Source organism: Oncorhynchus mykiss, chromosome 10, assembly GCF_057628025.1.
Source record: "Oncorhynchus mykiss isolate SJ-2025 chromosome 10, ASM5762802v1, whole genome shotgun sequence".
Lineage (NCBI taxonomy): Eukaryota > Metazoa > Chordata > Actinopteri > Salmoniformes > Salmonidae > Oncorhynchus > Oncorhynchus mykiss.
In genome coordinates this window covers 50896176-50921749 of record NC_143031.1, presented here as the reverse complement: position 1 = coordinate 50921749, position 25574 = coordinate 50896176, and the positions used below count along the sequence as shown (strand labels likewise).

The window sequence follows — 25574 nt, the reverse complement described above, 5'->3', positions numbered from 1 at the left end:
AGTGAATCAGGGATCAACTGGTGGTCTGTCCTACTGCAGGTCTATGCCATCACAGGTCCTGTACTCTTTTGCATCACCAACAACTTCCCCCTCGAGTATGAACAATCAATTGACAAACCATTGAATCTTTATTTGCTCCACGTCTGTCTGTTTGTTGCACAGAGCCTGGGCAGAGACTACTCATGTCGATCCAGAGTTTGGCCATGAGCTTCCTCATCCAACACTACAGTAGTAACACCCTCAAACGTATGACCACTCCCCTCTGTATACATGTGTGCTTCTAATGTGCATGAGTCCCTGCCTACAGATAACATTTTTTGACACAAGCATTCGATCAGATAAAGTTTGGTAATTCACCACCCCATTTGTAAAAGGAACAATATGTCAGCCATGGGAGTACAACATAAATAGTTCATGCCTAACAGTTTATTTTAGGCTACATTTCACAGAAATAATGTGTTTATGTTCTGTACAGTGGCTGTGTCCTAACTGTCCTTGTTTCCTGCAGGTATGTTGTTAATCTTGGCCTACAGTGGTGTGATGTTGCTCCTGACCTCTGCGCTGACCTTTTCTCTGGTCCATAAACATTTAATCTCTGCAATGCAGGCCTCCAGCACGCTGGCTGTTGTTGCTAGCCGGGTATGATACCATACAACGCTTTTATTGTCCATTTTCATGGAAATATAATCAGCTGGAAGGCTTCTGGCAGTTGTGGTACAGTCAGCAGAGGGTGTACTGTAGGAGCTGGCCTATGGGATAAGAATGCCTGTGCAAAGTTTAGCAGGAGAAGAAGTACAACATTTGATTAGTTTGCTGCAAAGGAAGGCAAGGCTTTTTGGTCTTTGTCAATGGTGAGAAAACAAGCAAGGTAACTGCTTATGTTAGGTCATAATAAACATGTGTCTGTAGATGTTTACACACTGACTGCTAAGAGGAAGCTAACTGCATGTGTTGGGCTATAATAAGTTGCCTATATTGACTTGTACAGACTGGCTGCTGAGTGTTTGTTATGTTGGGTGTGTTTGGCCAGGTGATCAAGACAGGAACTACTGCCATGGCAACAAGGGCCAGCTGTCACCTCTGTCTGTGTTCCTGGTCTTCACTGGTTCACTGGCTGTAATCTTCACCTCTCTACGGGTAACACACACACACACACACACACACTTAGAAAAAGGTGAAAGCAGTGTTTCTCTGTTTGTATTACTCTTATTAAAATAATATCATCACATCCCTTTCAAATCCTCTTTGTTCCCTTCTCACTCTCTTCCTCATCATTTTCCTCCCTTATCCCCCTCATCTCTCTCTCCTCCCCTGGTCCTATCCCTCTCTGAAGGAGACTGGAGACTAGATCTCTGTCTCCACTCTGACCCATGTGCCTGTCACTGCTGCAGACCTGGCGCCAGAATAAAGTTAAATCGGTAAGGGGGCAGTTGAAATCGGGCACAATTTGGGGGGATTCTTGCATTGGAATGACTTTGAATTCCGCTTATCACGCTACACCCCAATAAACAAAGTTCAAATGCTGAGACTACGAGAACATTGATTGAGTACTTTTGAGGTGACAGGTAGGCTACAGATTTCGCTGCAATCTCCACTGCGCTGTATCAGCACAACGGTCAGTGACCTACCTACACACTAAAGCGAGGCCGTTTTGGTAATGAATAAAATGGACGGATAGGGTAATCGGATAGGGTAATTCACCTATTACAAACAACCTATGTGAATGCAGCCGTGCTTTACCAAAATAATGCAAACAAGGTGCTGAAAGTCGTAGCCTAGTTATTCATGCATGCACATGCAAACAAAAATACTGAATAGCCTTATTTGGCTTAGAATACAGACACAACTGCGAATGAATGAATGCAAACAAAACGGTGGTACCAAGTAGGCCTAGCAAACAAAATATCAGATTATGTCATGCATTTATCAATCTATATTTAGGCTAGTTACATTAACAGTAAATACATGCAGTAAACAAAGGGTGAATGGAGATACAGATAAGTAAACTACAGCCTTGCAGCCTTGCCAAACAAATAGGCCCACTTCGAACATGGAAAACCATGCCGCTCATGAGTACAGCAACACGTTGTGATATGGCACAATACACTCCTGTGGCTCAAATTCAACCCACGTAAATTCAACCCATCAATTAAGCAATGCCAACCAAACATAAACATGTTTCCAATACGTGCAGTTCAATTTACAACTACGAAAACCAATAGGCTACCAAGAACTACAATAGAATGTGGCTATTCATATGCTGAAACATACCGCTATACCCAGGTGCGTCACTTGGGTTCTTGCGTTGGAATTCTGCAGTAATTCCAGCCACTCTCTTGCTAGCCTAATGACAATAACGCTTTTTACAGCTAGCTAAGAAGCTAGCTAAACTCTGTAGTGGTAGGGCGTGAGGCAGAATTGAGTGAAGCAACTCCAATGGTAAACGTGACCCCCGATTTTATTAATCAAATATTATAGGCGGAGGCGTATCATGTTATTCCCTTAGCCTACCCAAGTGACTTCCCATAGCCCCTTTACGCACACTGTGGCGCGCTCTGTCCATAGTGCTGACACAGCACATCGGAGATACAGGTTTTGCGCCAACCTGTCATTCAATCATTTGAACTTATTTGCTATTTTCATATAGATACATACAATTAAAACTGAGGGTGCTAAGCCCCCCCCTTGTGGAGCTGGGTCCGCACAGTTGCCTGCTCCTGGTGTTGCAAGACTGGCAGCACTAAAGACAAAACTGAGTAATAGTAAACCACAACTCAATCCAAGGACCTACTGTTATAGTAAATGGTACCAAATATTCAATGTTACTTCAATCATTCCTTCGTGTGCGCATGCTTGTTTTGAGGTGCTTTTATGGCAAAGTTTAGACCATAACATTTCAGGTCACAAAATATAATACTCTATATGAACCGTATTTGTTCTGTCAGTGAATGCATTGTTGCTACGAGACAAATGTACTGCGATTCTCATTCATGCCTCTAGAGAGAGACAAAGCACAATGTTCATGTCATCTTGAAGAAAGCTTCAGCAGAAGTATAATCTTCCAATAAAAATAACACAAATATTGCAATTTTTGCTTTCCATTGGCTCATATATGGGGATTGGGTTGTTGACTTTTCTTGTTATTAAAACTGTTGAATTGATTATCGTACTTGTCATGTTTTTCCAACTTCTATGAAGATTTTAACCCACTCAACCCTAACACTTCTCCAAGTTTATACCATCATTGTAAAGCCCTAGTTATTTTCTAGCTTTGACAATTCATTTCTGAAGATTATAATTTAATGTGATTAATTCATGTCTGTCCCTCCATTTTTAAGGTCAAACCTATTACGTGAACGAAACTCTCATTTTAATATGGTGAAACTATTCCTTTAAAAAATAAAATAATCTGAACGTAATGGTCAAATCAGTGTAAAAGCAGTTGAGCTGGTTTTACTCTTTTTTGGCCAATTTCTGTTTTCTGGTGGAAAACTGAGCTCGTTGAGCATAACACATCAACCCTGTTACCCATAGATAGGTTTTTAACCATTTTAAAAACATTGAAGTATTCAATTGCCCCTCCCTGTTGAACACAAGTTTCCATTTCCTCTGTCACAAGGTGATTAATAAATATATATTTTTATGGCTGTTTTTAAGATGAGAACCTCAATCATGTTACTTTATTGGCACTTACTATAGTAATTTTGTTTATTTAAGCCCTTGAGATGGGAAACCATGTTTTTATGAAGTGGAACATGTGCTCTTTATGACAATGTTAAAATTAGGTCACATTAAAAGTTTATTTTGACCAAGTTACTCTAACCAAACTGTACTCTGTTACTGGACTGACCCTACAGCAATCAGGTATTTGGCATCATGGCCAGCTTTACAGTTGAATGCGCTAACATCCTAGGTCCAGTGACGAGGAGGAGTAGTAAGGATCGGAGGACCAATGCGCAGCGTGGTACGTGTTGATGCTCTTTATTAAACCAAGCAAACACTGAAACAAAACAATAAACGACATTTGAAATAACTAACCGAAACAGTTCCGTGTGGAACACACAGACACAGAAAATAAACACCCACAAAACACAAGTGGGAAAAGGCTACCTAAGTATGATTCTCAATCAGAGACAACTAACGACACCTGCATCTGATTGAGAACCATACCAGGCAAAAGCAAACACAACATAGAAAACGGAACATAGACAAACCCCCCCAACTCACGCCTTGACCATACTTAGACAGAGACATAACAAAGGAACAAAGGTCAGAACGTGACAGTACCCCCCCCCCCCCCCCCCCCCCAAAGGTGCGGACTCCGGCCGCAAAACCTGAACCTAGAGGGGAGGGTCTGGGTGGGTGTTTGTCCGCGGTGGCGGCTCTGGCGCGGGACCTGGACCCCACTCCACTATAGTCTTTGTCCGCCTCCTCAACCGCCTCCGTGGTCTCTCGGCAGCGCCGGAGTGAAGGACGACTCCGGCAGCACCGGAGTGAAGGGCGATTCCGGCAGCTCCTGGCTAACGGACGGCTCTGGCAGCTCCTGGCTGACGGACGGCTCTGGCAGCTCCTGACTGACGAGCGGCTCTGGCAGCTCAGGACAGACGGGCGACTCTGGCAGCTCCGGACAGACGGGCGACTCTGGCAGCTCCAGACAGACGGGCGACTCTGGCAGCTCCGGACAGACGGGCGACTCTGGCAGCGACTCTGGCAGCTCCGGACAGACGGGCGACTCTGGCAGCTCCGGACAGACGGGCGACTCTGGCAGCTCCGGACAGACGGGCGACTCTGGCAGCTCCGGACAGACGGGCGACTCTGGCAGCTCAGGACAGACGGGCGACTCTGGCAGCTCAGGACAGACGGGCGACTCTGGCAGCTCAGGACAGACGGACGACTCTGGCAGCTCAGGACAGACGGACGACTCTGGCAGCTCCGGACAGACGGGCGACTCTGGCAGCTCCGGACAGACGGGCGACTCCGGCAGCTCCGGACAGACGGGCGACTCTGGCAGCTCCGGACAGACGGGCGACTCCGGCAGCTCCGGATAGACGGGCGACTCTGGCAGCTCAGGACAGACGGGCGACTCTGGCAGCTCAGGACAGACGGGCGACTCTGGCAGCTCAGGACAGACGGGCGACTCTGGCAGCTCAAGACAGGAGGGAGCACCTGCAGGAAGGAGATGGAGAGACAGCATGGTGAGGGGGGCTGCCACCGGAGGCCTGGTGCGTGGAGGAGGCACCGGATAGACCGGACCGTGGAGGCGCACTGGAGGTCTCGAGCACCGAGCCTGCACAACCCTACCTGGCTGGATACTCCCCGTAGCCAGGCCAGTGCGGCGAGGTGCAATAGACCGCACTGGGCTGTGCTGGCGAACCGGGGACACCATGCGTAGGGCTGGTGCCATGTACCCCGGCCCGAGGAGACGCACTGGAGACCAGATGCGCTGAGCTGGCTTCATGGCACCTGGCTTGATGCCCACTCTAGCCCGGCCGATATGAGGCACTGCGATGTAACACACTGGCTATGCCTGTGCCTGCCCGGTCCACCTCTCTCCACGGTAAGCATGGGGAGTTGGCTCAGGTCTCCTACCTGACATAGCCACACTCCCTGTGTGCCTCCCTCCCCCCAATACATTTTTGGGGCTGCCTCTCATCCCTGTTGCGCTGCCGTGCTAGCTCCTCATAATGCCGCCTCTCGGCTTTCGCTGCCTCTAGCTCTGCCTTGGGGCGGCGATATTCCCCAGCCTGTGCCCAGGGTCCCTTGCCGTCTAATATCTCCTCCCAAGTCCAATCCTCCAGGTATCGCTGACTCTCGTCACCACGCTGCTTGGTCCTTTCTTGGTGAGTGATTCTGTATCTGCACTAGACAGAACTGTTTCGGTTGCGTTCGTTCACTTTATTGTTTTTGTTCAGTGTTCATTTACTTTATTAAAAAGATGGACACTTACCACGCTGCGCATTGGTCCTCACCTTCTTCCACCACCAATGGCCGTTACAAGCTGTTTTTTTTTTATTATCTGAATATCAAATCATTTCTGGGCAACAATCTTACTGTGATTGTTTTCAATTACAATGCTAAAAAATAAACAAATAGCTACTTAGCAAAGAGCAGACCAAGCAATACTTTTGCTGGGACTATCTGAGTGGGGAGGGGGAAAACTGAAAAACAGCTGTTTTTGGCAGCGGGTTGGAACTCTCCTTCTTATTGATCTAACTAATTTACCGCATGGGTATGTCACCATAGAAGGCCAAAACTCCCTCCCACCAAAACAGGCAGGAATTTCAGGCAGTCTTTTCAAACAGCTCTTACACTAAAAGGGCATTATCATCATTTTCACAGTATTATTCCAACCTCATAGTGTGGAAATATATATAAATCATGTTTTTGACTGCACTAGGCCTTTAATGAGAAAGGTAGTGTCACTGTGTGGGTGCAAACATGTAATGATCTTATTTGTTTGTGTGGAAGGCTGTGGCAATTGTTGTTTTTTTTCCACCTGGGGAGGTCATCTTGGGAGGTCTTCATTTGAAGTTAAGCTTCATATCTAGACTGGCTCATATCTGCTGGAACTCTTGAGGCCCAATGTGTTGTCCTGTCCTTATCTACCTGTACAAGCTCATGTGTCTCCAATCTCTCTGACGCATTAATGCGTCAGTGAGTTTCTATGCCCTTTGCGCTGCTTTTTGATGTGCTGTGTACAGACTCACCCTTCACAGCTCTGATCTAAGGATCTTTGTGTCCATGTCCCTGCGGCCAATACTTGTCCACGTTTTTGTTCAGTTAGGGTATCCAAAATAAGATTTTATTTTCAGGACTGTAACGCGATAGAATTCAATTAAGAGACAATTCCATGAAAATGTGTATACAAAAGAACATCTAAGCACAGCCAGCCTTTCTAAGGAATCAGTTGAGTGCTGTGAAAGTTTTTGGAGGGATCAACTCAACAAAACAAAAAAAGGATCTGTTTGCGTGCCTGAACAAAACGTGGGTTTACCGGTGCATTCATTTGAGGAACACCTGTGCTAACTCCCCGCCATGTTTCTTGGGCGGGAATTGTGAGTTGTTGACCTCGATGTGTTGGCTTTGTGTGGTGTGGCACGTCATGGGGAGACTGAGAACTGGATAGACCAGTCCAGCCCAACCTTAGGGTGGTCCCTCTCTCTGTGAGAACTAAAGTGTGGTGGTGGTGGGAGGGGAGCAATGACTTTACACTGGAAACACACCTTACAATGCTTATAGAATGGGGGTAGAAGATAATTGTCAGAGTGATTCATTTGAACAAAATCAGCCCAGTTTTGGGGGTAAGAGATTGTCAACATTACATCGTTCCAGCTGGTTATTCCAAACCAAAATCTTAACCATCATAAATTTAGTCAACACGACAGTCACCAGCTTTCTCTGCAACCATTTACGTAACAGGAATTGATTTACTACTGCTTCGACACATCTCATCAGTTGTCAGTTGATTGCCAAATGACGTGTAATTTAGCTATTTTGTGGAGTGCTTGAGTGTTTTCACCTTGTTCTGTAGAAAATGGAGATGACTGTTTGCTTTGACCAGCTAATGACTTCTGAGGCAAAGGATTACTATGTGGGAGCCAGACACAACATCTTTCCCTATCTCCACCATCACGCATGGCCCTGGCCACACACACACACACACACACAAACGGCTGCCCATGTCAGCTTGTCACCCGTGACAGAGCACAGCCCTGATCTTTGGTGACTGTTCACAGTTGTGGTAAAATATGCTGCAGATCCAGCCCCCTCTTGTGACATAGCACTGAAGCGTGGCAGCCATTCTACTAACGCAAGAAGACGCCCACTCAAAGCATTCACCTGCTCTCTGCCTGCCTGCCACCAAAACATTGTTCATTATGACTTGGGTAAAACTACCTTGTCTGCCCAATGCACATGGAAGTGGCTCTTGCTTTTGCAAGTTTTATTCATTCCCTCACTCTAACCCAAAGAAAATGTTTTAAAAAAACAATTGAACAAGTATTTGAAACTAAATGGGTCGTTCCACCAAGTAGGTGCCTTTTGAGTAATGTAACTTGGCGGGGGAAAAATAACTTTTATTTCACCTAATTTGGATACACTATCATAAATTGCACATGTTAAACTTAATTTAAAAAACGTTTTCCCATCTCAAGAAGTGAAATTAAAAAAGTACTATAATAAGTGTCTATTAAGAACCAAATATATTAACAGGGTTGATAACTTCATCTTAAATCAGCCATGAATCCCCTTGTGACAGGGGGAATGGAAGCTTGTCGTAATGCAACAGGGAGGGGCAATTGAATGCAAGCTTCACCAAAAAAAAAACACATTGTTAAAACATTTCTAGCCTGTCTATGGGTAACAGGGTTGACGTGTTACGCTCGACCCACTCAGTTTTCCACCACAAAAAAAAAAGAATAAAAAAGAGTAGAACCAGCTCACCTGCTTAACACTTATTAGCTTCTTTTGTAAAATAAATTAAAAGGAATATTTAACATTATTAAAATTAGATGTTCAGTTCATGTAACAGGGTTGACCTTTAAAATGAATCACTGATCACATTAAAAAAATAATCATCAGAAATGACTAGGTCAAAGCCACAGGATAACTAGGGCTTTACATTGATGGTGAAAAGTTGGAGAAATGTTGGTGTTAAGGTGGGTTAAAATCCTCCTAGAAATCAGAGGATGCACAGAGGGACATGTCTAAATGCAGAATTTTGGCACTTTAGCAAGTCTTTATTCATATTAAAAAAATCACATATTGAATTTTTCCATGTGGTTTATATTAAAAGGCAAGGTAGCCTAGTGGTTAGAGAATTGGACTAGTAACCGGAAGGTTGCAAGTTCAAAGCCCCAAGCTGATAAGGTACAAATCTGTCATTCTGCCCCTGAACAGGCAGTTAACCCACTGTTCCTAGGCTGTCATTGAAAATAAGAATTTGTTCTTAACTGACTTGCCAAGGTAAATAACAGGCTTTTAAAATTCAATATTTTTTGCACAATTTCTACTTTGCACTAATTTGAAAGAACAGACCAAATATGAAGAAAAAAATTGAGAGCAGATATGAATGCCTTCTGTCTAGATCTTAACCGTATACCCCCTTACACACACATTGTGTTTTAACATCATCTGTTTGCGAGACTCACAGATCAATGTTTAACTATCAATTGCATATCATAACATTTTTGTATTGTGCTGTCTAGGCCTAAATAATTTTACATCTACAAACGAATGTTGGGTTGGTAGATTTAGAGGTCTTTTGCTATGATGGAAGAGGACAAGAGTGTCTATGGAATGGCATAGTCATTTAACTGGAGGGGGTAGTTTGGTGACAGGGGTATCCCTTGGTAACAACAACCTGTGGAAGACTGCTGGTTGCTAAGAGACTTCTTCAGAAAAGTGGACCCCCCCTTCCTCCAAGAGTATAGATTACATGCAGAATCACACTCCGTTAGTTGACATGTTCCTAGTTGCCCCAATTAAGACAATCTTTTTCAAATAAACTAACTTTGTCTTCAGTTAAGGAAATGGTTTTGTCACAAAAGTGTGTTGATGTCCGTTAATATGAATCCATGTCCTACCCTACGACATTCCCTAGCCTAGTTCGACTAGTCAGTCAGTGATGTGATGGCAGACCTTATTTCCATGAGAATGGTGAGGGGCAGGGAAAGGGTTAAGCCTGGACTGTGGGATAAGGAAGAAGGGGCACTCAATGCAACGCTAATTTTCTGCCCCATGGGGCACCCAGAGAAAAGAGGACAAAGCCAGCCATAAGACACGCTGAGAACCACGGTTTACTGTGTGCACCTGCATGCTCTAAAGCAGTGAGGGAACAATGAGATTTACCGAAACGGGTAATTATGCTCGGGAGTTGGATGGCTTTCCACTCTCCTTTTCTGTTGGGAAAGAGAAGCGGGCAAAGGCCTGGTGAAAGTTTAGACTATCTCCATGTTAAATCATATAGGCCTTGAGTTTATTCTACGGTTGCATTGGAAGACTTCAGTTATGTTTTATGTAAATGGTGTTAGTTTTAGGAATTTATCATAGGCACATTATGTGACAGTAGAAAATAGAAAAATAATAACACTTTATTACCTTTTTTTTTTTTTTTTTTTTACATCGTTCTTGTCAAGTGACTTGAAATAACAATACCCTTACTATAAGGGTATTAATAAAACATGAATTCAATACATTTCACAATGGTAAATAAGGCCTAAACCTCAGAAAAGCAGCATCGATTTAAACTAAACAATAACAAAAATCCTCAAATATCGGTTCAGTTGTGTTTCAAAAAGTTGTGAAATAAAAACCAACTGCTATTTAACTTTTATATAAATTACAGGGCGTGTAGACCCATTTAGAGGTAAATTCATTTTCTGAACGGATACAGAAATGGCAGTTGTCTGAGAGAAACATTTGAGATTGTCAATGTCGAAGCCATTTTGTTCAGAATTCACAAAAACAAAATGTCATACTTCCACTTCAACTTTTCGAGTTCCCATTGCAGTCATTAATACTCTTTTAGATGGTGGGTTTAGAGAAATAGCAGAATGGGACAATATCTGGGGTTTGGAATCACTCATAACCATCAAGGCATTCCAACTGGAATGTACACTGAAACCACTCAACCAATCAACGACCAATGATGACGACGTCGTCATCTTGTCACAAAATATTGTCTGTGTCAGTGAGGGATCTCATCTTTGTATTAAAATGAATATTATTTTCTTTCTTCAGTCCCTGCACATTTACTGACCCCATTGGGCTGCCACCAGTCAATGCCAGCATATCAAGTCAGATCACGTTGTTTCCCAACATCCATCTTACTGGACTTCCACAATAACAGTGTCAGACCCTGTAGGTCAGATGTGGATAAGGGACCAACAAGAGTTAGGAAGGGAGTCGACAGCACTTCAACCAACATGATACACGGTTGATTGAATCAGTATAATGTCTCAGTTCAGAGGTGTGCGAGTTGGTGAGTGAGTTCAGCTTAGAGATGTGTGAGAGGGAATTCAAAGGTGGGTGAGTGGAGCTGACCCTCCCAGGTAATGCTGCTGGATGTTTGCTGCAGAGACGGAGTACCCTCTCTGGGCCTCTGAGGCATCTCCCCCAGGCATGTACATGCTGATCATGTCCCTGAGATGGTCTCCCTGGACCTGGATACCACGCTGGGTCTGGTGCTGCTGGTGGGCCTGGTGGTGGTGCTGCTGGAGGGGGCTGTGGGGCCCGGTGGGGGATGGGGACATGCTGTGGCCATCAGACTGCTGCTTCATCATGGACATCACTGGGCTGACCTGCTGGGGGCTGCTGTTGTAGGACATGGGGCTGAGGAAGAGAGATTAGAGATTGGGTTACTGATCAATTGAGACAAACTAATGAGAGTAACTATTTGACTTCAAAAAGTCACAAAAAGGTCACTGACCAAAAATAAATGGACAAGATGGAAATAGACTATTAGCACCAATAAAACCACCTCGCCATGGGTTTTGTATATCCAAAAACAGTTTAGGCCTATAACTGCCAGGTACATTGGAAAGAAAATATATCTGAATAAACTGTAGACAGCCATTAAAATCATAGAAAAAGTAACAATCTAGACTCACTTGTATGCGTTGGCACCATTCATGTAGGCTTGGGCCTGGGCCATGCTGGACTGATACTGAAGTGCTGACAGGTCATAGCGGTGAAGCTGCTGGCTGTAGCCGAGCGCCTCGCTCTGCATCGCCGCAGTGTAGCCCCCTGTGTGGCCCCAGCCATATGCGTCCATTCTGGGGTTTCCAACTTGTCCCTGAGCCGCGGACGCACTCAGCAGGTGGTTACCGGCCGACATCTGATACTGGGCGGCTAGAGTATTGTTCTTCGGCATCGGTTTGGTTTTACGACGGGGTTTGTATTTGTAGTCCGGATAATCCTTCATGTGCACCGCGCGGAGGCGCTTAGCCTCGTCAATGAAGGGCCTTTTCTCGGCGTCTGTTAGAGATTTCCACGCGACACCCAGCCGTTTGGATATCTCAGAATTGTGCATTTTGGGATTTTCCTGAGCCATTTTTCGTCGCTCACCGCGAGACCAGACCATGAAGGCATTCATGGGCCGCTTGACTTTGTCCATTGGGTCAGGTTGGATTGTCGGTAATTTGGAACCTGTGTGGCCGCCCTCGTGCCCCCCTACTCCGTTCGCAGGTGGCATTCCTGTTCCAGGATGATGTGAAGGAACAGAGGACTTGAGTTGGTGCTCTATAATGTTATACATATTTACCGTAAACGAAATATACAAAGTTTGAACAGAGCTTTAAAATTACACCGGCTGTGTAAATGTCAACCAAGCATCCCAAGCAGAAGTTGAAAACAATAATGATAAAACAAATTGTCAGAGATGGAAACAAAATCGGCGCAAAAACATCCTGCTACCAACTCACGACTTCAGATGCTGGCCTTTAAACTACAATGAGAAGAGAGATACTGCTGTAGAGTTCCTTCTTGAAATAACTCCCTATCCCACTGGTAGCTAGCTGGTGATTATAAAACTTCTTCACAAGCAAATCTGCTCCTAACTTCCCTCCCTCCAGCCCACTCATTTACATCACTATAGAAGGGGTGCGGTGAATTTGGAATGCACTTGAGTGAATATGAAGAGAAGCGGAATCGCTGTGGGAGGGAGGGAGGCAGCCCCCCCCCCCCCCCCCCCCCCGCCCCTCTTCTCTCTCTGCAACGCAAACTTCAAACTTTACTTTGTTAAATTTATTATATAGTTCTTGTTAATTTAAGATAAAGAATACTTTTGTTTCAGGCTTCTCCATAACATTGGCCAACAGACATGTTTAAGACAAGGGAGGGAGAAGGCAGGGAACCCCTCACCCAATTCTCTCTCCAATAGAAACTTAAAAAACGAGTTTACATTTTCAGATTCATCATTCTTATTTACTTAAGGTATATCATTATTTTATTTCAGATCTTTCTCTATAATATTGGCCACCACATTAATGACACTTGTTGACAGTAATCAAAATAAGTGTAGGCTTTTCATATCAATGTAATGTCAGAATGACATCTGTAGCATATTTGAATGACCTAATAACATATTACAATGTACAATCCATTGGATCCCATTGTCAAAAGCCTGGTAGGCTTATGTTTTCAGAGAGAAAGTATGTCAACAAAACAAGACCCATTTCACAGTATATACCCCATGCATGGTCCATGCCTCCTCTATCCAGTAGCAGCTCCCTGCGGTTCTAAAATGAGACTAGGTGTGATATTACTAGTAGCTACCCATTACACCTTTTTCTAGTTTCTATGGTCACCACTTTACACCTCCACTGGGGGCTAGGTGTTTGCCCATAGCCATCAATCAGTAAATAGCTCATTCATTATGCTTTGCAGGATTAAGAGTCAGTGCTTGAATTGAGCTGGTGCCCACAGGTGTACCGGCACCTCTTATAGAATACAGGCAATAAAATATGATGACTACTGACACCTACTTATAAAGACTACTGGGCCGGCACCCAAAATGAGTACTAGCTGGCACCTACTATTTCAGTCCACTTCAAGCACTGAGTAGTGTGATACAAGTTGAATGTTCGAGTGATATAATCAAATGGGATAATGACAAATATAACAAAAACTATAAACTGGTGAATTACCTTGGTATCCAGTTTATAATAGCAATAAGGCACCTCAGGGGTTTGTGGTATATGGCCAATATACCACAACTCCACTTTGTGTCGTGCCTAGGAACAGCCTAGCCGTGGTATATTGGCCATATACCACAACCCCCAGAGGTGCCTTATTGCTTAAATAGACCGCAATGTGCACAATAATACCAGTCCCCCTTAGCATCAGGGAGATTTGGTTGGTTGAGAGATCGATCTGTTAATTTGGACTGAAAGTCCACAATAATATATACATTATCCAATCTATTTGGATTAGCTAGTTCCAATGGCCACAATAACAAAGCCACTAACCAATTTATTTGGACAGGTTCCAATGACCAAGATAATATAGCCATTCTGCAACTTATTTGACTATTTGTACTTGGAGTATGCCTCTCCCATTGTGCCAGGGTCATTCTTTTTGTGAGTAGAAGATAAGGGAAATAGAGGAAATACATGTATGTTTCCTGGTGTTGTGGTGGTGACAATCAATTCAACATTAAAGTGGGCAAATAAAAGACCGACAAGACAGAGGGGGTGAGATTTGAAAGCCTCTAGCATTATATACATAGGAAAAAAACAGAGATTGGCAATGACAGATTTGAGGCAAAGGAAAATGAAGTGGAGAGGTTGAGGAGAAGAAAGAGGATAGAAAGAGAGGGAGGCCAAGAAACAGAGAGTAGCACAAACAAAAGGTTGGTGATGGGGGGTTGGTGGTTAGAAGAGAAAGTCCTCAGAGACAAGCAGATTGAAAGTCGTTCTATTCATCGCTCTCTCCTCCGGCTCTTCTCATGTAAATGGGCCCTGCGGTCTCCCAGCTATCCGTCACAGGGCAGGGGAACCCAGGCAGGGCCCTTTACGAGCCTCCCGCACACACAATTGCTCTACCAACAATTGGGGTGCCAATGGGGGGTTGGGGGGTCACGGTTGGGAGGCCAATCTTGGTGAGAGAAATAGTGAAGGATGGATACCGGAGAGAGGGGGGGGGGGGGGTGGAATTGGAGGAATGACCACCTACACTGAGCCAGAGAAGTATACATTGGTTTAGGTTGGTTGCATTTAATAACATAAGGAAAAGTGATGAAATGATAACAGGAACCGTGTGTGAGAATGACAAGAGGCTGTTCGATGCCAATTCTCAACTGTAAAAGTTTAAAGGGCAAGGATTTGTTTCTTAATAAGAAATAGGACGCTGACATGCTTCTAATAACTCTGATTCATGTAGATTTGTTCAATTGACACGCTGAGAGATCTTTAAAGGGGGCTGTAGCCTATAGACCTACAACATTTCTAAAGAGCACTTAGGCCTATTCCGGACAAACATAAAGACACACAGCAGAGATAATACAAATTGTAGAAATATACTAGAAAATAATTTCAGAAAAACATGGACTTATTCACCAGATCCACTTTATGACTGTCAGTAACTCCATTAGTAACTAGTCCAGTAAAACAATGTAAATTTGTAAAAATTCTAACTCACAAATACCTTCCTGGTGTTGTGGTGGTGACAATCAATTCAACATTAAAGTGGGCAAATAAAATACCGACAAGACAGAGGTGGTGAGATTTGAAAGCCTCTAGCATTATATACATAAGAAAAAAACAGAGATTGGCAATGACAGATTTGAGGCAAAGGACTCTTGAGACAAAGCTGTTGTTCAAAGTCTTTCTGACCTATCTACCACCTTGGGTCCATCTCTCTTTTTTTGTAGGTGCATTTAAACATAAATCGTGATTTATAATGTTTTAAAATCTAAATGCCTGAAGGATAGGCACTGCTGAGTGAAGCAGCAACACTGGATGGAAGGCACCCAAAATTGGACAGTATTTGGAATCCATCTGGTGGCAGACACAGGTATTTATTTATTCTTAGTTTAACTAGGCAAGTCTTAAGAAAACATTCTTATTTTCAATGACGGCCTAGGAACAGTGGATTAACTGCCTTGTTCAGGGGGCAGAACAACAGATTTGTACTTTGTCAGCTCAGGGATTTGATCTTGCAACCTTTCAGTTACAAGTCCAACGCTCTAACCACTAGGCTACCTGCCTCCCATTGAAAACTCCATTGTCATAATACATTTGTTTTTCCTCTGTGTAATGTCAAACAAGCAGTAACATTCTACATTCTATCCCTAAAATGGTACTGGTCAAGCATACTGCTTGCGCATTTCAATGAACCAAATGTGATTAAGTGCACTCTGTGGTGATCAAATCAGTTCCAACTGCAAATATCCAAAGAAGCTGAACATTTTTATTAAATCAAAGACATCCCCACTTACATAGAGCAGAATACAATGTAGAATTTTTTTTTTTACATTGTTTCTGTAAAAATGATTTCAGCTAGACTACATTTGTATGATAATTGCTGTTGTTTCATTATGTTTCAGCTAGTCTACAACATCAATATTGTTAACTATGTTTGAGCAGAAATCTTAAAATGCTTGCAGGCAGACTAATTCTGAAATTTTGCCAAATTATTGTCAAAAGAGCTGATCTGATTGGTCAAAATACCAATTTGGTGGGAAAAGATCCGAATTTGGCTGCCTGTGTAAATGCAGCCAACATTTGCCTAGTCCTAGAGACAATCCGAGAATGCATCTGAATACAAAATATATGGGTTTATACAAGACAAGAATGCAATTATTTCATGGCCCCACTATTTATGCAATAAATCCCCCCTGCATGACCATTCGGATGTTCCAAAAAACAGGATCATTACATCTCTTAATATGGGTCATATTGAGGGAGATCGATTAAGCTGAACTGCAGTGCACAGGTCTATAGCCAGTGACGTAAATGGGTAAAAGCAGTGAGGGAGGAGCACCCTTTTCAAATTTAAGAGTAATCTGCACCGCTCGGTCATGTTGTCAACAAGGCAGCATGATGCATCGTTTAGAAACATACAACATCTCTTTTCCACAAAACACACTATATATACAAAAGTATGTGGACACCCCTTCAAATGAGTGGATTTAGTTATTTCAGCTACACCCGTTACTGACAGGTGTATAAAATCGGCATGCAATGTCCATAGACAAATATTGACGGTAGAATAGCCTAGCAGCCGCACACAAGCCTAAGATCACCATACGCAATGCCAAGCGTCGGCTGGAGTGGTGTAAATCTCACCGCCATTGGACTCTTCGAGCAGTAGAGTGGAGTGATGAATCACTCCATCAGGTAGCCCGACGGACGAATCTGGGTTTGGTGGATGCCAAGACAACGCTACCTACCCCAATGCATAGTGCCAACTGTGTAGTTTGGTGGAGGAGGAATAATGGTCTGAGGCTGTTTTTCATGGTTTGGGTTAAGCCCCTTAGTCCCAGTGAAGGGAAATCTTAACGCTACAGCATACAAGGACATTCTAGATTATTCTGTGCTTCCAACTTTGTGGCAACAGTTTGGGAAAGGCCCTTTCCTTTCCTGTTTCAGCATGACAATGCCCTTTGCCCAAAACGAGGTCCACACAGAAATGTTTTTTCGAGATTTGTGTGGAAGAACTTGACTGGAGAGCCCTGACCTCAACCCCATCGAACACCTTTGGAACGCCAACTGCAAGCCAGGCCTAATCGCCCAACATCAGTACCTGACCTCACTAATGCTCTTGTGGCTGAATGGAAGCAAGTCCACACAGCAATGTTCCAACACCTAGTGGACAGCCTTCCCAGAAGAGTGGTTGTTATAGCAGCAAAGGGGGGACCAACTCCCTATTAATGCCATGACTTTGGAATGAGATGTTCGACGAGAAGGTGTCCACAAACTTTTGGTCATATAGGGTCATGTAGGGTATATGTTCGAATTTTGACATCCGGTTCCGTTGGCATGCATTGAAACGCGTGGCCTTATCGTGGCTTCCTTTTGCAAATTACCATGAATTAATGGACTTATTTCCTAAAATGTATTATTTCCTAATACTAAACAAAATATTAAGGTGTTGGACATTCATTGTGTGACAAGAAATAACTATCAGGTCTATTATGCTCCAGCAGCTAGAATTTGTCTGTCCACAATTCAACTGTGGGAACATGGAGGCTCTCAACACCAGACAACAGAAAGAGCTGTCCTCTACTATACCAGAGATTGTTCATGAGGAGATTACCTCTGCCCTTGACCTACCACTAAAAATGTTAAATGAATCATTGGCAGTGCTCACTGCTGAAGTGGATAACTTTTTAACTAAAGCAGAAAGTCTGGACATGGCAGCCAATGCAACAGAGGTGCTACTCCGTGACCTGGAAACAGCGCAACCTAAATTGGAAGGGATAATCATACTCCTTAAAAGAGAAAACAGAATAAAACGAAAATGATTTCCTTAAATTCAATGTGCGGGTCACAGGACATGAAACTGGTGTGGAAGCAGGCAACCCAACTTCCTTCATGAGACTGCGGTAAAGTCAGCTTTATATTAAAGATGCAGACTTTGCTCATCAATACCTCTTTAACAGAATATGACAGGATGAAATAAATGTAATATTCTGAATCACCTGACGATAGTGAACAAGCTACACCCCTTTTCTCGGTTCCGTTCTGTTTTCAGTCTATTACAGTCATTTCTATGGCAGGGACCATCTTAAAATTGCAATTGGAACCTAGAAAAACAATCACATGACATAGAACTCTCAAGTCAACTGTAATATAGTGATTTACGATAGTGATTTACGATAGTGATTTACGATAGTGATTTTCAATCAATTAAAGTGTACTTCCTTAAAACTTTAATAGCTTCGAACCCATAATACATTCATGAATATACAATTTTTTCTATACATTTTCTATAATTGTATGTCTAAAATACTTCCTATACTTCAATAGCTTTCACCCAATACTGACTTGCATGAACTATTGGTCCAGGGACCTCTTCCCTCCAATCTACAGCAATGACTTTTTGGCTTTGTGACGGTCTATTGTTTTTACAAATGTTAACTGTTTTTACATGACAAACACTTTCCTAAAACTTGAAATGACTTCCATCCCATATGACTTCTATGAATTAAAAAAAGAGGCCAGCTTTCGCTCCGCTGGCCATTATAGAGCAGTGTGTCACCATTTGGCTACACTAAGAGTCATATTAACTGCCGTTTTCCCCCGCTTCATTGAATTTCTTCACTTTGACATGAGGAGCAAATTGATTATATTCAAAGGAGACAAGCGGTTGTCTCCTTTGAATATCATTTTCCGACTTACAGACTGGCCATCAGTCGACCTATCTAGTCATCAATGTGCTACGCAATACTTACCAGGAGAAGAGAGAGCCAAGGAATAGCGCTACTATCCGGCATCCTTCAGCTGGGGTGGGCATCCTTTTCCTACTGCTGGTCTCTGTCCAGCACTCTGAGACACCTGAGAGCAACACAAGAGGGATTACTTGGCTGGGAATCGGATGGTAGCACCCTCAGCCAATGTATGAAAGCATGAGCTTTGCTGGCTTGAGTGTGTGTTCGTGATACTTGTTACTGTTCTATATCTATAGTATCTATATCCACAGTAAAATTAGTCATATATCGACATAACCTGAAAGGCCGATCAACAAGGAAGAAGCCACTGCTCCAAAACCGCCATAAAAAAGCCAGACTACGGTTTGCCAGACTAACTGCACATGGGGACAAAAATCGTACTTTTTGGAGAAATGTCCTCTGGCCTGATGAAACAAAAATAGAACTGTTTGGACATAATGACCATCGTTATGTTTGGAAGAAAAAGGGGGAGGCTTGCAAGCCGAAGAACACCATCCAAACCATGAAGTACGGGGGTGGCAGCATCATGTTGTGGGGGTGCTTTGCTGCAGGAGGGACTGGTGCACTTCACAAAGTAGATGGCATCATGAGGTAGGAAAATGATGTGGGTATATTGAAGCAACATCTCAAGACATCAGTCAGGAAGTTAAAGCTTGGTCGCAAATGGGTCTTCCAAATGGACAATGACCCCAAGCATACTTCCAAAGTTGTGGCAAAATAGCTTAAGGACAACAAAGTCAAGGTATTGGAGTGGCCATCACAAAGCCCTGACCTCAATCCTATAGAAAATTTGTGGGCAGAACTGAAAAAGGGTGTGCGAGCAAGGAGGCCTACAAACCTGACTCAGTTACACCAGCTCTGTCAGGAGGAATGGGCCAAAATTCACCCAACTTATTGTGGGAAGCTTGTGGAAGGCTACTCGGAATGTTTGACCCAAGTTAAACAATTTAAAGGCAATGCTACCAAAAACTAATTGAGTGTATGTACACTTCTGACCCACTGGGAATGTGATGAAAGAAATAAAAGCTGAAATAAATAATTCTCTCTACTATTATTCTGACATTTCACATTCTTAAAATAAAGTGGTAATCCTAACTGACCTAAAACAGGGAATTCGTACTAGGATTAAATGTCAGGAATTGTGAAAAAAATATTTAAAATGTATTTGGCTAAGGTGAATGTAAACTTTCGACTTCAACTGTATGTGTGAGTATGGATGTATGTGTGTTGCGAGCAGAAGTCCCTTTCATTACCATGCCATCCCTTGTTTACTCCCTTCGACCTGCACCGGCGTCAGAGTGCCCCCATGTGCTGACAACCACCTATGTTCCTCCTGGCCAGAGCCAGGGATTTGTTCGAGCCGCCTTCATCTAATAGACCACTTGTCTACTCCCTTCGGCCTGCACTCTTTTCGAATCTAGTCACCATGAGGGGTATTATTATCACCAGAATGATGCATTCTATGTGCCTGTGTGCCTCTCACGGTTAGTTTCTCATAGCTTAAAGCCCCTCTCCTTGTAAACTCTAGAGGGTAAGGCCCTATCTAGTGGACCTCTTTTGTAAGATGGCCCTCCGACCTGCAACTGTCTTTTACATTCATATATGTGTTCCCCTTCTTATAATGTATATTATTGCCCCTTTTACTATCATCCTGGGCTAAGGTCTCCTTAAGAGGGTCATAGTTACTACCCCCATTTACCCGCGCTTAATTGAATTTCTTCACTTGACATTCAGAGCACTGGGCAGAAATCACATCGCGTCAACACCCACCTCGGGCCTTCGCAATGCTTTGATTTAATTAAACAGTCAGAGCAAGGGGAACCACTACTTCAAGGTCTCAGAGCAAGTGACGTTACCAATTGAAACGCTATTTAGCGCGCACCGCTAACTAAGCTAGCCGTTTCACATCCGTTACATATACTTCAATAGATATAACCCAATATGACTTGCATGAATACAACCAACTGTTATTGGTCCAGGGACCTCTTCCATCCAATCCACAGAAATACATTTTTGCAGGGTATTAGAATTGGGGTGACATAAAAAAACTAAAAATGGATAAACACTCCAAACAACGTACCTGACCGCTCGGAGGCATCTGCATGGTCCTAAAGCACACCGTTAACCCAATGATGAAACTGGGGGGGGGGGGATGACAAAAATGCATATTTCAGAATGTGGGGAAGGACATGTTCCCCCATCCCCAGTGAAAGTTGTGCCCCTGCATTTTTGCCTTTTTGACTTAGTCTATTTTTATCAATGTTAATCGGTTTTACATTACAAATACTTCCTAAAAAAACTCAATTACTTTCATCACATACAGTGGGGCAAAAAAGTATTTAGTCAGCCACCAATTGTGCAAGTTCTCCCACTTAAAAAGATGAGAGAGGCCTGTAATTTTCATCATAGGTACACTTCAACTATGACAGACAAAATGAGAAGAAAAAAAATCCAGAAAATAACATTAGTAGTATTTTTTCTAAATTTATTTACAAATTATGGTGGAAAATAAGTATTTGGTCAATAACAAAAGTTTATCTCAATTCTTTGTTATATACCCTTTGTTGGCAATGACAGAGGTCAAATGTTTTCTGTAAGTCTTCACAAGGTTTTCACACACTGTTGCTGGTATTTTGGCCAATTCCTCCATGCAGATCTCCTCTAGAGCAGTGATGTTTTGGGGCTGTTGCTGGGCAACACAGACTTTCAACTCCCTCCAAAGATTTTCTATGGGGTTGAGATCTGGAGACTGGCTAGGCCACTCCAGGACCTTGAAATGCTTCTTACGAAGCCACTCCTTCGTTGCCCGGGCGGTGTGTTTGGGATCATGGTCATGCTGAAAGACCCAGCCACGTTTCAAATTCAATGCCCTTGCTGATGGAAGGAGGTTTTCACTGAAAATCTCACGATACATGGCCCCATTCATTCTTTCCTTTACACGGATCAGTCGTCCTGGTCCCTTTGCAGAAAAACAGCCCCAAAGCATGATGTTTTCACCCCCATGCTTCACAGTAGGTATGGTGTTCTTTGGATGCAACTCCGCATTCTTTGTCCTCCAAACACGACGAGTTGAGTTTTTACCAAAAAGTTATATTTTGGTTTCATCTGACCATATGACATTCTCCCAATCTTCTTCTGGATCATCCAAATGCTCTCTAGAAAACTTCTGTCTGGCACTGCAGGATTTGAGTCCCTGGCGGCGTAGTGTGTTACTGATGGTAGGCTTTGTTACTTTGGTCCCAGCTCTCTGCAGGTCTTTCACTAGGTCCCCCCGTGTGGTTCTGGGATTTTTGCTCACCGTTCTTGTGATCCTTTTTTTTTTTTTTTTTTTTTTTGAATTTTACCCCTTTTTCTCCCCAATTTCGTGGTATCCAATTGTTGTAGTAGCTACTATCTTGTCTCATCGCTACAACTCCCGTACGGGCTCGGGAGAGACGAAGGTTGAAAGTCATGCGTCCTCCGATACACAACCCAACCAAGCCGCACTGCTTCTTAACACAGCGCACATCCAACCCGGAAGCCAGCCGCACCAATGCACCGGAGGAAACACCATGCACCTGGCCACCTTGGTTAGCGTACACTGCGCCCAGCCCGCCACAGGAGTCGCTGGTGCGCGATGAGACAAGAGGGACTTTGATGGCGCAGCTGGCGCTGCAGTACAGCGCCCTTGTGATCATTTTGACCCCACGGGGTGAGATCTTGCATGGAGCCCCAGATCGAGGGAGATTATCAGTGGTCTTGTATGTCTTCCATGTCCTAATAATTGCTCCCACAGTTGAATTCTTCAAACCAAGCTGCTTACCTATTGCAGATTCAGTCTACAATTTTGTTTCTGGTGTCCTTTGACAGCTCTTTGGTCTTGGCCATAGTGGAGTTTGGAGTGTGACTGTTTGAGGTTGTGGACAGGTGTCTTTTATACTGATAACAAGTTCAAACGGGTGCCATAAATACAGGTAACAAGTGGAGGAAAGAGGAGCCTCTTAAAGAAGAAGTTACAGGTTTGTGAGAGCCAGAAATCTTGCTTGTTTGCAAATAAATTCATAAAAAATCCTACATTGTGATTTTCTGGATTTTTTTCCCTCATTTTGTCTGTCATAGTTGAAGTGTACCTATGATGAAAATTATAGCCCTCTCATATTTTTAAGTGGGAGAACTTGCACAATTGGCGGCTGACTAAATACTTTTTTGCCCCACTGTATGACTTCTATGAATGAAAAAAATAACACACGAGACCAGCTTCCGCTCCACTGGCCATTTTATAGCAGTGTGTCACCATTTGGCTACCTCAAGAGGGTCATATTACCTGCCGTTTACACCACTTCATTTGATTTTTTAACTTGACATGAGGAGCGCCAGCGAAACGGGGCTTGTCTCCTTTCAATATCATCAATTTGTCATTCGGTTGCGCCACATAGCCGGGTAGACTATTATTCATTTTTTGGACTACTTGCAGACTGACCGTCAGTCAACCTTCTAGGGAGGAGGTAAGGGCATTCAGGAGAATTCTGTCGAGCTGTATCACAGCCTAGTACGACAACTGCACCGCCCTCAACCGCAAGGCTCTCCAGAGGGTGGTGCGGTCTGCACAACGCATCACCGGGGGCAAACTACCTGCCCTCCAGGACACCTACAGCACCCGATGTCACAGGAAGGCCATCATCAGAACTATGAAACAACACATATGGAATCATGTAGTAACCAAAAAACAAATCTAAATATATTTTATATTTGAGATTATTCAAAGTAGCCACCGTTTGGGGTGATGACATCTTTGCACACTCTTGGCATTCTCTCAACCAGTTTCATGAGGTAGTCACCTGGAATGCATTTCAATTAACAGGTGTGCCGTGTTAAAACTTACATTTGTGGAATTCCTTTCCTTTTAAATACGTTTGAGACAATCAGTCAGGCGGGTATACAGAAGATAGGCCTATTTGGTAAAAGACCCAATCCATATTATGGCAAGAACAGCTCAAATAAGCAAAGAGAAACAAAAGTCCATCATAACTTTAAGACATGAAAGTCAGTCAATGCGGAACATTTTAAGAACTTTGAAAGTTTCTTCAAGTGCAGTCACAAAAACAATCAAGCGCTATGATGAAACTGGCTCTCATGAGAACCGCCACAGGAAAGGAAGACCCAGAGTTACCTCTGCTGCAGAGGATAAGTTCATTAGAGTTACCAGCCTCAAATAAATGCTTCACAGAGTTCAAGTAACAGACACATCTCAACATCAACTGTTCAGAGGAGCCTGCGGGAACCAGGCCTTCATAGTCAAATTGCTGCAAAGAAATCACTACTAAAGGCCACCAATAAGAAGAGACTTGCTTGGGCCAAGAAACACGAGCAATGGGCATTAGACCGGTGGAAATCTGTACTTTGGTGAGACGAGTTCAAATATGAGATTTTTAGATCCAACCACCGTGTCTTTGTGAGACGCAGAATAGGTGAACAGATTATCTCCGCATGTGTGGTTCCCACCGTGAAGCATGGAGGTGGTGTGATTGTGTGGTGGTGCTTTGCTGGGGACACTGTCTGATTTATTTAGAATTCAAGGCACAATTAACCAACATGGCTGCCACAACATTCTGCAGCGATACGCCATCCCATCTGGTTTGCACTTAGTGGGACTATCATTTGTTTTTCAACAGGACAATGACCCAAAACACCTCCAGGCTGTTTAAGGGATATTTGACCAAGAAGGAGAGTGATGGAGTGCTGCATCAGATGACCTGGCTTCCACAATCACCTGACCTCAACCCAATTGAGATGGTTTGGGATGAGTTGGACCGCAGAGTGAAGGAAAAGCAGCCAACAAGTGGTCAGCATATGTGGGAATTCCTTCAAGATTTTTGGAAAAGCATTCCAGGTAAAGCTGGTTGAGAGAATTCCAAGTGTGCAATGCTGCTATCAAGTCAAAGAGTGGTTACTACATGATTCCACATGTATTATTTCATAGTTTTGATGTCTTCACTATTATTCTACAATGTAGAAAATAGTAAAATAAAGAAAAACCCTTGAATGAGTAGATGTCCACATTTTTTGACTGGTACTATATAAGAAAAGGTTTGAGCTTTGCCGATATGAGTGTGTGTAGGATACTTGTTACCGCTCCATCCCTTCACACCTTACCTTGTGTTCGTCTCTGTTTGGGTGGCTGTGTGTTGTGAGCGGAAGAGAAGGCACTTTCATTACCAGGCCATCCCTTGTTTACCTCATTCGGCCTGCACAATTGTCAGAGTGCCCCCTTGCTCTGACGACCGCCAAAGTGGTCTCCCAATCGTGGTAGGGGTTTTCGTTGTCAGGAGTACCAAGGAATGTCAAACACACTTGACCTGATGTAGCCTCGGGTGGTTTAAGCACCCTCGTCACTCAAAGCCTTTTCCTCGAGCAGATCTATGGAGTACAGCAGGACTCTCTGGCTTACCAGCTTTGCGAAGGCTGCCCTTTGGGACTGCTATACTTCCATGTGTCGCAGCACTTGGTTGTTACGAGTGGGCCACATGGCCCTGGTCCCTACCGGGACTCCCGGAAACTTTTCTAGGATTTCTGGGGCAGTATGGAGATGGTGCGTTATCTTTTTAGATCTAGCCAACTCAAGAGTGTCAAAGGCGAATTCGTATGGCACTGTAACATTGACCACCAAAGCTGCAGCTTTTTTCATGAGTCTGGTTTCCTCAGT

At 43.5% G+C, this 25574-nt stretch overlaps 1 protein-coding gene across 1 annotated transcript; it reads right to left on the bottom strand.

Moving 5' to 3' along the window:
- Positions 1–10075: 10075 nt before the first annotated feature.
- Positions 10076–13201, bottom strand: LOC110534223 (transcription factor Sox-19a). Its single transcript, XM_021618947.3, has 2 exons — positions 11610–13201; positions 10076–11331 (listed from the first exon to the last, which is right to left on the bottom strand). The coding sequence occupies exons 1-2, from the start codon at positions 12254–12256 to the stop codon at positions 11019–11021; spliced, it is 960 nt and encodes a 319-aa protein (XP_021474622.2). The 5' UTR covers positions 12257–13201; the 3' UTR covers positions 10076–11018.
- Between the last annotated feature and the right edge of the window lie 12373 nt (positions 13202–25574).